General features: G+C 36.3%; 1 protein-coding gene across 1 annotated transcript in view; it reads left to right on the plus strand.

Annotated features, from left to right (window-relative positions):
- The window catches only part of MTMR9 (myotubularin related protein 9), a 32,157-nt gene extending 16,107 nt beyond the window's left edge, over positions 1-16,050 (plus strand). The window contains exons 4-10 of the mRNA XM_044660805.1: positions 463-636; positions 2,033-2,250; positions 2,736-2,897; positions 6,596-6,737; positions 9,303-9,523; positions 14,129-14,280; positions 15,887-16,050. Coding sequence (XP_044516740.1) covers positions 463-636; positions 2,033-2,250; positions 2,736-2,897; positions 6,596-6,737; positions 9,303-9,523; positions 14,129-14,280; positions 15,887-16,050 — 1,233 coding nt within the window. The remainder of the gene's footprint in view (positions 1-462; positions 637-2,032; positions 2,251-2,735; positions 2,898-6,595; positions 6,738-9,302; positions 9,524-14,128; positions 14,281-15,886) is intronic.
- The last annotated feature ends 600 nt before the right edge of the window (positions 16,051-16,650 follow it).

The raw sequence follows: 16,650 nt of genomic DNA on the forward strand, positions 1-16,650 counted from the left end.
TTGACAGTGGCATTGACAAATTAGAATGTATCCTAGAGGTACATAGAAAAGTGAGGGAATAAAACACCAAGATCTATGAGGAGCAGTTGATTAGGTGTATGAAGGCTAACTGGAGATAAGATAGTTTCAGATATTTGAAAGGAGGTCATGTAGAAGGAAGGAAAAGCAGATTTGTTCAGTGTTTGCATAGAAAGCTTGATCAGAACCAGTAAGATGAAATAACCAGGACAGATTTTGGCTCAGCATAGGAAGAACTTTCAAGTCAATAGAGAGATCTAACTGGAAAACAGGTTACTGGAGGGAGGAATGACTGCCCCTTCCCTAAGGGGTATTGAGGCAGACATGGGAGGGAATCCTCCTAAATAGAGTTTTGGATTGGAAGTTTGTCGTGTCTTTTTCAGCTCATTTGATGCCATTAAGATTCTGGCCCAGGTATGAAAAGTTCTCATTTGTATTTTACAGACCAATGAATGGAGGTTGAGCTATGTCAATAAGGATTTTACTGTCTGCCCTTCCTACCCTCCGATAGTAACTGTGCCCAACTGCATTGATGATGAAGCCCTTAAGAAAGTGGCTACATTTCGTCATGGTGGGCGCTTCCCAGTACTTAGTTATTTCCATAAAAAAAATGGAATGGTAAGTATAGGTTGACTGTTTGGTTTCCTGAAGAACCTCATACTTTTAATGACTTGTGTTACTTTTATTTCATAACTGTTTGAGATTTCTGTGATTATCTATACCAGAGGTGAACAAACCAGCCTACAGGTCAAATCTTGCTGGACCCATCAGCTGTGAATGATTTTGTTATTGTTTTAAAAGTTTTATTTTATTTAAGGAAGTAAAAACCAAAGTTCTTACTTTATGAGCAGATTTGGCTCTCGGGCCATAATTTTCTGACTCTTGCTCTAGATCACTCCTGCTCTTAGCTTCCAAATTTGGACATTAGGGATCCCATTGCAGACTGTTTTCTGTGATCAGGGTGTAGTTCTTGAACTATTCTTCACATCTCAAACTCAGAAAACCCAGATTTTTTCTTTTTACCTTCAAAACACAGCACAAAGAACTATCCTTTACAGGATCTGGCCAAACAAGTAAACTGTGATTAGTTTGTGATTAGTTTTAAGGAACTTGGTTTCATGATTTAAAACTATTTTCAAGTGCTTTTATTATGTAATGCTACTGGAAACAGTTGTCATAAATACAGCAAACGGATAATCGTCCTTTTCCTAAAGTAGACATTGCCCTATCAGTGCAAATCCATGTCACATGAGTATTTGTGATGGTTGATGTTATTTTTTACCTACTTCATGATCTTCATTGATGAGAGTGGGTTGGTAAGAAATGCTTATAGACTAATAAATGTGTCATAAGTGTATTTGTTTTCTAATCTAATATAAAAAATGTTTTCTAACTGAATAATGCTTACCTCTTAGAAGGGCAAATGTAATCTTCGTGAAAAATATGAACTGGGCACATGTTTTTTATCTCCCCAAAGTGGGGAAGTAGTCACAAGCCCATTTGTAATGAAAATAAGTCGCTATCAAAATCAGAACTAGAACATGTTTCTTGACTTCTTTTCCCAAGATTTAAGAAGCAAAATAATCTAATGGGTAGAGAGCTGGCTGTGAAGCCAAGAGGACCTGGGTTCCAGTTCTTCCTCTCATACATGGTGGCTTGTGACTTTGGACAAGTTGTTTAATGTCTCAGTGCTCTAGGCAGTACTCTAAGACTAAGTTTCAGAGAAAATGCCAGCCTGCATCGGTAGAAGGAGTTTCTTCTTCTTGGAGTTCCCTGCATCAAGAAAATCTAGTCCCTGTCCCTATTCCCTATTCTAAGACTTGATAAATAAATAGGGATAATGTTTTATCAGCTTTTTCCAAACTATATAATCTGCACCCTAGCTCATCTCATAAAAACTCAGGCTCCTTTGGACATATTATTTTGAATCTTTTTCAGTTCAGCTAATTCACCTCTTCATTTTTGCCATCTTTTTTGTTTCTTCTTGACTTTTAAACTATGCTGTCCTTTCTAGGTGATGATCCGGAGTAGTCAGCCACTAACAGGCACGAATGGGAGACGATGCAAAGAGGATGAAAAACTTATCAATGCTACCCTTCGTGCAGGAAAACGAGGCTACATTATTGACACTCGATCTCTAAATGTGGCTCAACAAGCTAGAGCTAAAGGGGGTGGTTTTGAGCAGGAAGCTCATTATCCTCAGTGGAGACGAATCCACAAGTCCATTGATAGGTAAAACCAACTAGAGATGGTAATATAGGGCCTTTTAAAATAAAAGATAATCATGACAGTTAGGTTCTTAACTAGTAGAAATTGTATGCTGCTTATAACCAAAGTCTTTGAGGCTGCATGAGTGGTCTTAGCTTTTTTTGTATCATGGAGCCCTTTTATAACCTATGGACCTCTTCTCAAGATAATGTTTTTAAATGCATAAAGTGAAATACATAAGATTACAGAGGAAACCAATTATGTTGAAATACTGTTATCAAAATAATTTAAAAAAAAAAACCAGTTTATAGACTCCCCCCCAGTTAAGAATCTTTATATTAGAGAAGTGTTTATTTTTTAATATTTTCAGTTGAACTAAAAAAGTTTTTAATGTGCTTCTTCATTATCAAATGAGTAATGTTTGTAAAATGCTTTGTAAATATTAAAGTGCTTTAAAATGTCAACTATATTTTAATAGCAATCTGAATTGTTTTTGTTTTCCCCGAAAGGTATCATATTCTTCAGGAGAGCTTGATAAAACTTGTAGAAGCCTGTAATGACCAATCACATAACATGGACCGGTGGCTTAGCAAATTAGAGGCTTCTAATTGGTTGACTCACATCAAAGAGATTCTAACCACTGCCTGCCTGGCCGCTCAGTGTATTGACAGGTAAAGTGCACCTCTGGAATCTTCATGTGGCTCTTGTTGGCCAGACTGATTTACATAGGATTGTAGGCAGATAACATGTTTCTATTTGCTTTCAATTCTGTGTCTTTGCTTCAGATCATGGTTTTGGTCTTCACATCATATGCTATACAAGGCAACAGCAATAATAATAGCAAGCATTGATACTTTCAGATTTATAAAGCAATTTACAAATAGTATCTCACTTTATCATCCAACAACCATTTGAAGTAGTTTTTATAAGGTTAAGTGAATTGCCCAGGGTTACCCAGTTAATAAGTGTTTGGGGCTACATTTGAACACAGGTCTTCTTATTTTCAGGTCCAAGGCTCTATCCATTGCCCCACTCTACTGTAAGTAATTTGTTTACATATATTATCTCACATGATCCTTGCAACAACCCTGTAAGATAGATGCCATTATCACTCCTGTTTTATAGATGAGGAAACTGAGGCAGACAACAGTTAAATGACTTAGAACCCTGGATAAGTCATTTAATTACTGTTTACCTCAGTTTCCTCATCTGTAAAATAGGTATAATAATAGCTCTTACTTCATAGAGTTGTTGTAAGTTTCACATAATAATTGTAAAGCACGTAGCACAGTGTCTGATACATAGTAATTGTTTAATAAACACTTGTTCCTTCCTTCTTCCCTTCCCAGTTCTCCTCAGAGAGAAACAAAGATATGGGAAGAATACCAGACTAAGTAGAAATTAGAAAATCCTAGATCTCTAGATCAGACCACTTTGTGCATCCTGAAAGTTTATAGGTCTCTGGCTTGAGCCACAACTGAGATCCTTGAAGAACTCTCACCCTGATATTAGATGATGTAAACATACATATTTGACAATCCCTCAAATACTAACGTCTCAGGTTCTCAACTTACTTATTCCATAAGACCCATACCTCCACCCCACTTCACTACACAGAAGGGGGACATACCTTTGATCTTGCAAAACAAATGTACCACTTCCATGTTCATTAACTCTGAAGTTCCCTTATCTGATCACTCTTTTGTCATTCCACCTTTACCTCTGCTTTATAACCCCAGACCTTGCTCTTCCTCTAAACCAAGACCTCTAGGTCTTCTACTCCTGAGTTCTTTGCCAGACCATCAATCAATCCTGCACTAACTATATTCTTCTCCTTTTCCCAATCTTGACCCTTTATTAAATCATTTCAATTCTACACTTTTATTTTGAGTCCTTTTTCCCTTTATCCTATTACTGATTGCTTTGCTAAGTCTCAGCTGTGGATTTCATCCACTATCCACTGCCTTAGCTGTGTAAAAACTAAATTAAATTAACATTCTGGTTCTTAGTTTCCATAGAGTTTATTAATATTACTTGAAGTAGAGAGCATAGAAATAGAGAGAGATTTAAGCCTTTTCTAATCTCATTCTAATCTAGCCACATAGTGCTCTTCACATGGCTATCTATCTCAGCTATAGTCCTTCACCGTTTAGTCCCCGGGCATAGAGCGAGCCACTTCCTGGAACCTCTTTTATTTCTTCTCCTTTACATCTGGATCCTAACCTGATCTTTTCCGGATCACTGTGCCTATATCACTTCTCCTGTGACCTATATTTGAAGTGCATTAATATCCATACAGTCACGTGAAGAAAAACTAGCAGTCTGGGGACACAGTTAGGATGACCCCAGTATTTGATTTCTGGGGGGAGAGGATATTCCCTTTTCACAGCTCCTACCCAGTACTAGTGAATGAAATTGGAGAAAATTGCAAAACCAAGCTGAAAGGGTCCTCTATAAATGCTATGTAATCTTAACTGAGTCCTCACTTGAGTAAGATAATCCTTTTATATCTCCCTAATTGAATCACTATCCCACTCACCACAGGAGCTTTTCATCCTTCCTCAAATTTCCCGTGGATCTCCTCCTTCATCCTCTCAGTTGAGAACCTTAGCTTATATTTCACTGAAAAAAATTGAGGCCATTTTTTTTAAGGCCATCCTTTCTCTTACTCTCTCCTCTTTTCCATCTCACATGAAGAGAGAAGGCCTTTATCTTTGCCAAGGTGAACCCTTCTACCTGTACAGATAACCCCATTCCATCTCATCATCCTCAAAAGATTACTCCTATTATCCAAACTCTTACCTTTATCTTCACCCTCTTTTGTCTACCACCTGCTTTCCTGCTGCCTAAGAACCTGGCCCTGACTCCCCCCAACCTCAAAAAACCTTTACTTGATCTTCTCTGCCAGTTGTCCTCCCATATCTCTCTTGTGGCTAAATTCTAATCACTGCTTCCACTTAGATTCCTTTTGTTCTTCCTAATACTCTGCTAGTCTGGTTTCTGATCTCATCATTCAATTGAAACTATTCTCCTAAATTACTAACAATCTCATAAATTGACAAATCTAATGCCCTTTTCTCAGTTTTCATCTTTTTTTTTTTTGTCACTATCAATCATCTCTTCCTTCTCCCTGGTACAATTTTTTCTCTAGTTTTTTGCTATACTGCTTTCTCTCTTGGTTCTCCTCTTACCTGTCTAATAAATCTTTCTCATTCCCCTTTGCTGGATCTTTGTCCAAGTCATACCCACTTGCTTTGAGAGTCTCCTAGGGCTCTTTCCTGGACCCTCTTCTTTCTCTCTGTCATTCACTTAGTGATCTCATTAGCTCACATGGATTTAGTTATCTGTATATTGATTGTTTTCAGGTTGATTTGTTTATCCATAATCTCTATTTTAATACTGAGGTTACCCATCTTCTTCTGCCTATTGGACATCTTGCAATGGAATCCCATAGACATTTTTAATTTAAAAATCCACATCTTGACTCCATATGGAGTTAGAAGGCTTCTAGGATTTAGTGAATATGGATATGGAGCCAGCTGGAAGGAACCTTAAAGAATAACTAGCTAATCCAACCCCTTCACATTTGAGAAATGAGGAAACTGACCAGAAAGCAGATATTATATACCCAAACTCTAGGATCATGAGATCATTGGTCCTCTGACTCCAAATCTTATCTGCTATACCAAAAGGTGAAATCAGGGTCTACAACAAAAGGGAAGTACAAAAAAAGAATTTGAAGGGTATAGGGTTTTTTTTTGTTGTTGTTGTTAACTCTTACCTTTTGTCTTAGAACTAAGATAGAAGAGTGGCAAAGGATCAGGCAATCTGGGTTAAGTAACTTGCCCAGGATCACACAGCTAAAAAGTATGAGGCCGGATTTGAATCCATGTCCTTCTGACTCTAGGCCTAACACTCTTATCTACTGTGCTGTCTCACTGCTTCTCGAGGGCATATTTCAGAATAAGAAAACTAGATTCTTATGATGTCCTTTTAAAGAAGTGAAAAAATTAAAGTAAAAACAAAAAGAAGTAGGAGTAAGAAGATCTAGTATGAAATTCATGTGCCACAAACTAGAAAGAAAGAGAAGGTCAGATTTGAAAGATGAAAAGGGATCTGTGAAATTTAATTTAACCACCTAAGAGGTCTTGATTGGTGAATTTTTGGAGACTTTTTTCCCCTTCTTTCCCTTCCCTATTCCATTTCAAGAAAAAGATGTAGTCAGTCTCATTAAGACTGAAACCTTGTTGGGCTGTGGAGAAGTATACATTGCCTTACAAGTTATTTGTACTCAATAAATGTTTATTGTTAACAGAGTTCATTGAACATGTCGGGAGTATCCCATTTGTGCTCTGGATTTTCCTATCAGGGAAGGAGCATCAGTATTGATTCATGGAACAGAGGGAACTGATTCTACACTTCAGGTTACCTCCTTGGCCCAGATCATCTTGGAACCAAGATGTAGGACCATCCGTGGTTTTGAGGCTCTTGTAGAGAGAGAGTGGCTACAGGTAAGAAATGCATGATTCTGATAGAAATTGCCATCACCTATTCAAAAGGAATTATTCTTATGTATTGATTTTTTCTTTTTGTAGTAGCTGCCCCCTTATTCATTGCTACCACATTTTAGATGAAAAGTTTTCTATTTTATTTATGGACATAATTCCTTTATCTTAATGCCTGTTGAATGAATGGATTCAAACTAACAAATAGTGTTTATATGGAAGGCACTATAGGACAAAGAAATATATGGCTGTCCCTATTTTACTGCAGTTTTGCTGTCTAATAAGATGGAGTATAAATGAATGACACAATGCTATAGGAATTAAGTAGAAAGAGTTTATTCACTTTGGACTAAAATAGAGATGGAAGGAAGGATGTAGTTTGAGCTGGACTTTTTAGGATAGGAAGTAGTCTGCCTATCTGGTTATTCTTTGTCAGTTTTCCTTCAGAGTTCTTTATTATGTCTGTACAGATGATTCCCCAATTAATGTATTTTGCTCTAGTCTCTTCTAATTTCCATATTCCTGTGCCTGCTAAATATCTCTTCCTACATGACAATACATTAATCTGCCTTCAAGTAAAAAACCCTTACCTATTGATGACCATGTGCCCTTGCTTAATTTACAAATTTTGTCATTTTAACCAGAAACTGAGTATTTTAATTCTGAAAAAAATGTTCCAAAAAGCACCGTTATGTCAAGTAAGATCTCAGGCCATAGCATGACAGAAATCACCTTGCCTTTACAGTCAGTGCTATTAAAAACTATAATGAATTATTGTGGCAAAAAAATGACACGTTATATTGCTATAAAACTAGAGCTTCTGTGGAGTAAAATTCATAATTTATAATTATAACTCAATCTTATTATGATGTTATTATTTTTTTTAATAAACCCTTACCTTCTGTCTTAGAATTGATACTAAGTATTGATTCCAAAGCAGAAGAGTGGTTAAGTGCTAGGCAATGGAGGCAAAGTGACTTGCCCAGGGTCACACAGCTAGGAAATGTCTGAGAGCAGATTTGAACCTAGATCCTTCCATTTCCAGACCTGTTTTCTTATCTACTTGGCCACCTAGCTGTTTCTATAATGTTCTTAACATTTAAAAATACTTATTACCATCTGTGTTCTTGACAGTGACCATTGTGTTATGTATTATATGTTATATGAAGCTATGTTACTCTTCCTCCCTCTTCCTCTCCTTTTCCATCCTCCAGAAGCATTGTATAGCCCTTTATTTACTCTATGATTCAGGTATGATCTTAATGGTTATTGAAATCCTCAAAATTAATGGAAGTTATTTCTGTTAATTATGTCAATTAACATTATATAAAACCCCAAATTTTAGTACTTTGTTATATGCGTTGCTTTAATATATAAGAGTTTGAATACTTGAAAGACCATTCTGCTTCGGTTGAGATCAGAGGATAAGAAGCAGAACTTGAACATTATTGATTATGTAAAATGACTATTACTTCAATGTATCATTTCAACTACTCATTTGGACAGTAGGTGACAGATTCTTCTGAATATTTCTTTAGAACACAGTTTTCCAAGTGTATTTGACCATGTAATACTTGAGCTTGTAATGTGCTTTTGAGGACATGGGATATCTTTAGATAAAGAGGGTTTAGAGAAATGTTGGAACTAAACCAAATAAAATATTTCTTTTGTCATATTTTTTTTAAAATGCAACCCTTGCCAATGTTGCAAATGTTATTTTTCTCACAGACTCCTGCTTCATGTTAGTTGCCCCAGAATATCATGGTTTCATAAGTAAACATACTGCTTTGAAGGAATGGGAAAACCAGCTTCAATAGTTTTGCTGTTTGATATATGGTCCCACTTAGAAAACAAGCTTAAATAATCTGATCACATCTCTTCATGAACTTGGGTTTTTCCTAAGCCTTGTGACAGCCTTGGTTATCAGAACTGACTTGAAAAGTTGAGTGTCTAAGTAGAGCTTATGAGAAAAGAGAGAAGGCAATCTTTTTTTCTTCTCTAAGTCAGTCTTTTCCCTTCTTATCTCTTTAATTTTCTAATTCTGGGAATTTGAGGCATAATGGCAGATTATTAGGAACAAGGCTTTCATTCACTTGCCTTTGGGTCATAAACCCCTAGCTAGTGTTTCAAACATGCTCACATAAAGAGAACTTCAGACCTACTTGGTAGCATCGTATTAGAAAGGGATTTGCTCTTTTTTCATCAAATTTATTTTGCTGTGGATGACAGCAACATATGGATGGGCAGGAGGTATTTGAAGGGGGTTCCTTTTTTCATTTTGGTGTTTTGGAGGAAACAGTTTTAAACCAGGAAACTGAAAAAATCTATTTCCCCAATTTGGCCAAGAATTGCTTTACCTCTATAAGAGATAGTCAGAGGCTTTTTGTCAGCAGTTTTAGTCTTTGCTAAGAAAATGGGCTTTCTCATTTAAAGAATATTTCTGGAAAGGTTTCCCCTCTGAGATTGCCCTTTGTGTTAACAGGCATCTTATCACAGCTGTTGCAGACATAGTAGTAACAAGCATACTCTAATGTTCTCACTGTGGGGCTTTGCATTATTCTTTATCTCTAGGCAGGCCACCCCTTCCAACAGCGTTGTGCCCAGTCGGCCTACTCCAACAGTAAGCAGAAGTGGGAAGCACCTGTGTTTTTTCTTTTCCTAGACTGCGTGTGGCAAATCCTGCGCCAGTTCCCTTGCTCCTTTGAATTTAACGAGCACTTCCTCATCCTGCTCTTTGAGCACTCTTATGCCTCCCAGTTTGGGACATTCTTGGGCAACAATGAAAGTGAAAGGTAAGCACACATCTGTGTTGTTCATGACAGCAGCCCATTTTACATGCTTTGTAGTCCTTGAGAAATAAAGACTAAATTCTCTTTCTTTTTTGTTTTCAAGTTATCACTGTGAAGAAAACAACCTATAGACAATAATTTATATAATAAAACATGCTGCAACGCAGACTACCCAAGTGACATGTTCTGTGGGAATTTATATTCTCAAGACCATTACTTTAAATTACAGACACACTAAGTGGGATCACTTGAGTAGGTTTGGATTCTTGAGTTCTAAAGCACTGCCATTTAAAAAAATTAGCTTTCAGAATTAGAAGGGACCTCAGTGGGTGTCAAGTAGAACTCATTCTTTTTTCTTTTTTTTAAATCCTTACCTTCCATCTTAGAATCAATACTGTGTAATGGTTCCAAGGCAGAAGAGTGGGAAAGGCTATGTAATTAGGGTTAAGTGATTTGCCCAGGATCATACAGCTAGGAAGTGTCTGAGCTAGATTTGAATCCAGGACCTCACGTCTCCAGACCTCGCTCTCTATCCACTGAGCCACCTAGCTTCCTCTTAGTCAAGCTCATTCTTGACTAAGAATCCTTTCTTCAACTTAGCTAACAAATGATTGTTCTGTTGACTTATCCATGATTATTCCACTTATAGATAGCTCTGATTATTAAGAAATGTATCCTTACATCAAGGCAAAATCTACTTTTCCACAACTTCAACTAGTGCTCTTTTCTGACCTCTTGGGCCAAGCAGAGCAAGCCTATTAATATATTAGGCCCTAATATATAGCTAACCCACTTCTCAAGCCTGACCACCATCAAGTCCCTAGGGTTATTTAGAAGACGCACTGTGGAATGATCTCTAAAATTATTAGACTGAAATTTTTCTCATAGTAATATTGATAATTTCTCATAGTAATATTATAAAATACTTTTCTGCAATAGCCCTATGATATAGATGGTGCAATTAGTAGTATCCTCCTTTTTCTAAGTGAGGAAATGGAGACCAAGACTTGTCCAAAGTCTCTGTTGTTTCCACTGCTCTAAATTAACCTCCTCGGTAAAGGATGACCCTCAAGTTGCCTAATTTTTTCCAAAGACAAATTGTTATTTTTTTGATAACCATTTCAATTTAATTGTATCAATAGATACAAACCAATTTTGTTTTTAAAAAAACAACTTTTTAACAGAATTTGTCTTTAGCTACAATCAGATGAGAATGTGTATTCATTTTTCATTAAGAACTGTGATGATAAATTCTTCAGGTATAATTTTCCTTTCATAGATCTAGCTCTCTTCATCTAGCTTTAGTGCAAACCTTAGGACATGAGCTCTGAGGAAAGGTTTTAATCTCTACAGACACTTAATTTAAGGAATCGCTACCGAATCTACAAGTTGTTTATGTGCTTGATTTAACAAGAATGGTCTTTTAGTGTCTGGTTTGAACATGTTGACATTCTGTGTAAGTGGATGCTCTGTGTATTTTATTCTCAGGTTTCTCTTTATGTTATTGTGGTAGTAAGACAAAATTAGTTCATTTTTAGGCATGTTGAAGAACTAGTTCAAACTTTTATGTGGGTGGGGGAGTGGAACTAGCAAATAGCCTTATGTGTTAACGACTCAAAACTATTATTTTATAAAGCTTTCCTCATGTCATAGAGGGAAGGAAAGGGAACAAGCATTTATTGTGTCTAGTGTGTGCCAGGCACTATGCTAAGCATAATCTTTTTAATTAATGAAATAGGGTTAATTACTCATTTTCCATTTTAAGTAGATTTTCTAGGAATGCTTGCCTTCATTCATAGTAGTTAGGGATTCCTGTTGAAACTGTTAGTATTGCCAGAATCCTAACTTAATGAATATCATTATAAATCTAATTCTATATAATAAGACTGTTTACCATGTCCTACCAACAGCTTATATTAGAAATAAAGGGTTTTGGTGCCAGATGCAACCTAGAGATCATTTAGTCCAGTGCACTTGTTTTACAAAGGTAACTGAAGCCTGAGGAGGTAAAATAATTTGCTTGGAATCGAATGACAAATATTCTCAATCAATCTAGTGCTAACTGCATTGTACTATGGAACAAGCCCCTATTCCTCCCTGGGCTCATTTTCTCTTCTAAGATGAAGGATTATCTCTATGGTCCTTATGGTCCCTTCTAGCTCTGACACTGTGAGAGAGTCCAGCCATGAGGTGCTCTTATTATAGCTAGCCAGTCTTTTCCTTCAGCTGTTGAACCTTGTTTTTCCTAGAAGTACAGATGGATACCTGGACTGGAGTCACTGCTCTTAGACTCATGATTTTTAGAGCAAATGCCTTTTCCCAAAGAACAATAAGTATGAAATAGGTGGACAGGAAGTAGAAGTAGTTAAAGTACAGGGCCTGAATTCAAATCTGACCTTAGACACTAATTAGATGTATGACTCTGGGCAAGTCATTTAACTCTGTTTGCTTCTGTTTCCTCATCTGGAAGATGAGCTAGAGAAGGAAATGTCAGTTTATTAAATCTGGTTAACTCTGGGAGGGATAGGGGATAAAATTGTTGACAACAGTGTATTATTTACCAAGCTTCATTTCAAGGAGATCTTGTGGGCTATTCTGTTTTGCCCTTTGTGATCCTGGCTACTTAGTATTCCCACTAGACTCCAGTTTCCTGTTTATGATTTTATATATGAAGTTCAAAGTTTATAGAAATGGCAACTTCTCCTTTCTCAGAAGTAATACTGAGTACTTACTGCATTCACTTGCTCATTTTTCTCATGACTTAGAAATTGTCCTCCATATCCTAACATCATCATCATCATCAGATTTTTTTTTTGTGCAAAATTTTAAGAGAAAGCAAGGCCTTTATTCAGTCTATGAATACTGGTCCTCTCCATTACGAGTAGGAAAATGGTTCTAACTTGTTCTTAGAATTTTCATGACCTTGAATAGCAGAGAATTGGAAGTTGAGCCTTGGGCCATGCATGTTCATAAGGAAGGAACGAAGGAAGGAAGGAACCAACCCACCCTTTAGAAATACAGCTAATTGCCTTGTCCTTGCTCTTAAGGGCAGAGCTCTTTCCTGTTTGGGGTTTGACCCACCCTATTATTAGTTCTTTTTCCCCTTCTCAGTTCTTTGCTGCCACTTTTTCCACACCTTAATTAGAAATCTTAGAATATTAGAAATAATACAGCTTAGAGATCATCTGCTCAGGCTCATTAATTTTACAGAGGTCTAAAAAAATATTTGATTTGTTCAAGGTCACACAGCTAGTTATTGGCAAAGCCAGTACTAAACTACTAATTGCTTAGCTCTTGATTCCTGTGTTCCACCACCCAAACAGCTATGTACTGCATTCTGATAGAGGGAGCAGAAAATTGTCAGTGGTTATAACCTTTGGCCTACCAAATGTAAACAATAACAGAGTGCAGACATAGTCTACATAGGTCAAGAGGAGAGTACAATAAGTTAATGTGGCAGATATTTAAAACCAACAGTTGAGAATCTGAGCATGAGAAGGCCTTTCTCTGTAGTTCTTAACTAATCATATTTAAGGTCTTGGATTCTATCTAGACAGTTTGTCTTGATCTTTCCTGTTATATGTGGGCCACCTTTGTCATACCACTTCGAGAATAGAGAGATATAAGAATTTAAGTAGTTAGTGACCAAATAAACTTCTTATAACTCAAAACTATGTAATCGTTTAGCTATTTCACTCCAGGACAAGTGTTTAATTATCCTCCATGCTGTTTAGAAACTGACTAGAGAGAGTTAGAGGAGCAAAGGCCTATTTTACACTAAGATTTCAGGCTAACCAGAATTAGCTGTTATGGGAAATTGTCTTTATGGTTATTTTTTAAATTCCCAGGGTCTGTCATGTTTTTAAAAATATTCCCAAAATATACTGGGCTACTTTCCTCTGTTCATTAATAGGGCATAGTGAATATAATTGAATTTTTCTTGAGTAATTAAATATCTTGGGCAGCTAGGGGGTACAATTGGTCTTGGAGTCAAAAAGACTCATCTTCCTGAGTTCATACCCTATCTGCCTCGATTTTCTTATCCAATGAGCTAGAAAAGAAAATAACAAACTGTTACAATATCTTTCCTAAGAAAACCCCAAATGGGTCCCAAAAAATCAGAAACAACTGAAAAATGATCTTGCAGTTAGAAAAATGAAGTTTGACTGCATTTTCATGCAATATGTATTGGTTTGTTCATAAATTTCAGAATTCTTAGCAATAGGAAATATTGGAAGTTCTTCATTACTTGGTGATTTGAAATTTTTATACTGTCCTAAACCTTGTAATTAAGAGATAAAGGCAATTCAGTAAGTGAAATCCTCAATATGACCTAACTAGCATGAGCTTTTAGTCTGACTGCCAAAAGAAATTGCCTATAAAACAGTGTTAATTCTGTATTCAAGCTGAGATTGTTTAATTTATTAGGAAGTAACTTGTACAGGAATTTCTTTGAAAGTTTAGTGTCTCCATTTATATGTCTTAACTTGTACAGAAAGAATGCTGTCTCAACATTATATGAAAGAGTCATTAAAAGGCTCATTAAATAAGATTTAGTAGTGGCTAGTTATACACTTTCTCTAAGTTGGCAATGATTTTCTTTATTAGGTGTAAATTGAAATTGCAGCAGAAAACCATGTCCTTGTGGTCCTGGGTCAATCAACCTAGGGAACTGAGCAAGTTCATTAATCCTCTTTTTGAAGCCAACAGCCTGGTCATCTGGCCTTCAGTTGCTCCACAGAGTCTTCAGTTATGGGAAGGTAAATTGTTCTTTTTCAAATCTGTTTTATTCCTAATCAGATAATGCCATCTCTGGTTTTGTTGTTGTTTTTTTTTTTTTTTATGGCCATCTTTTGATTTTAGAATGTTAGAATTTTAGAATGGTAAAACCACCAATTGGGCCTATAATTTTAGTGCGTTCTGTACTTATATACATTTCTTAGTTAATTGTGTACCTGTATACCAAAAGCTAGTAACACAAATTATTTAGAGGAGTAGTTTGTGGTTATGTAGCTGATCAAGACAAACTGGCCCCCAAGGAGCTCAAGCCTACAAAATAAATCAATAAGGAGTGGCCATTTAGCTTGGATGTTCTCCACAGGTAGAAAATTAGAGTGAAAAGCCTACTGGAAGAGGAGTCAGATAACATTGGTTTCTAGTTGTAGAACCAGCTGTGTAAGCAAGAAATCATTCAATTTCTCCAACTCAAGTTCATCTATATAATGGAGCTAATAATGCCTACCTCATAGTGTCGCGGAAATTTACCCACTGCCCTAAATAATGTAAAAAAAAACAAATTTCTCCAAGTCAGGGTAGAATTTTAGAGTGTATTGGAAAAGGGCCAAGTCTCCCATATAAATCTGGTCGCTGCGTGTAATTACATAGTTAGAAACCAGCAAAAGACAAATGCCCGGCAGCAGAGACCTGGTTTATATACTAGGACAGTAACAAAGTGAATATTTCCAAACAAGGTTTATGAACTTATATCATAAGACACAGCATCAGGTAGACCTTTTTTTAGAAACCATTACCCAACTACACAGCTGATTGGTGAATTCATTTAGGAAAACCCATATTTGTTTAAAAGGTCAAATCACAAGACAAGTACCCTTATTTAAAGAATAGTAATGCCCATTACCTCAGACTCATCTGATCTGGGGAAAGGAGGGTTATTTCCAAATAGGGAAGGTTGTGCATACTTGCACCATATCGGGACATGAAACTCAGATGATCAGCATCTCATGATAGAAGGGAAGTGCTAACTTAGGGAGGGTATGGAAGTTCCCTTAGAAGTAATTTTATGCTTTAGTTAGAAATCCTTATAAAAATCTACTGAATTCTACTAATTATAATTAAGATTATAATGTAATTATACTAATCACTTTAGAGTCACAATATTGAATATCTTAAACCTATCACTATCACTAAAATCCAATCAAGTATTAGGGGGTAGGGTTCTGTCTTCCTGACAATAGAGTTACTATGGATATCAAATGAAATCTATGTGGCATATCTTAAGCTGCAAAATTCTATTCAAATATTTTTTTAAATGATTGTTTTAGCTAATATTAAATGAAATATTACCTATACTATAAAATAGTTTTTAATGTAGTTTCATGCAATTGGTATATGCCACCACTGTTTAACAATAGGCCTTTATAAAAGAATTCTTTAGATTCTTTTAGATACATCCAAATTGCTTAATAAATCATAAGGAACCCTTGTCAGACACTGGCATATATGTGGATTAGAGTGTTACCTTTATCTGTACCTCTTTAGAGAAGGAATATTAGGTTCTTGTCATTCCTGTTACTCCATAAATGTAATATTAATCCTTTGTTTCTTTCTCCTTTCTGGGTTCAATAGGTGTATTTCTACGATGGAACAGATCTTCTAAGTATCTAGACGAAGCTTATGAAGAAATGATTAATATCATTGAATATAACAAGGAATTACAGGCAAAAGTAAATACCCTCAGAAGGCAATTAGCAGAGCTCGAAACAGAAGATGGGATGCAAGAGAGTCCCTAAGATTTCCTCTTCTGGCCCTAGAGTTGGAGCCTTTTCCATCTCTTCCCTTTCCCCTTAGTGTCTTTCTCCTGTTTTCCTAGTTCATCTTTACACTGAAGCTTGGAATATTCTTAAATGGTGGGACTGATCTGATGTAATAGATTTCTGGACACTTCACTGATGAAATCTTCAACCATTATTTATGTTACATAAGACCTTTTGGGCTGCTTTTCTTTGGGGAAAAATGGAGGATGGTAGTCATGTTAGTTGACATAAAAGTGGTGGCATATTTGATGCCATTTATATTATAAACCTCTTACACTTAAGTGTAAGCTTAGTCTTATCTCTTTTTAATCTTAGTGGATGGCTAGCTGTGGACAAAAACAAAAGTCCATCTAATTAAAGGACTATCTGACTTTTGTTTTTGGGGGGTTTTTTGTCTTGTGTTTGGTGTTGCTATCAGATGTCTGTATGCTTCAGGTGCAAAAACTTGGGTTTTCACACCTGAATTGGCAAATCTAGGCATGTTTAATACATCTTTTTCAAACAATGGCCTTTGCTTAGTAAAATGGGCTTATACCTTTTTAGTCCATAGTTCAGACTGATAAAGCTAAATTTACT

The sequence above is a fragment of the Gracilinanus agilis genome, chromosome 2 (assembly GCF_016433145.1).
Source record: "Gracilinanus agilis isolate LMUSP501 chromosome 2, AgileGrace, whole genome shotgun sequence".
NCBI classification, from domain to species: Eukaryota; Metazoa; Chordata; class Mammalia; order Didelphimorphia; family Didelphidae; genus Gracilinanus; species Gracilinanus agilis.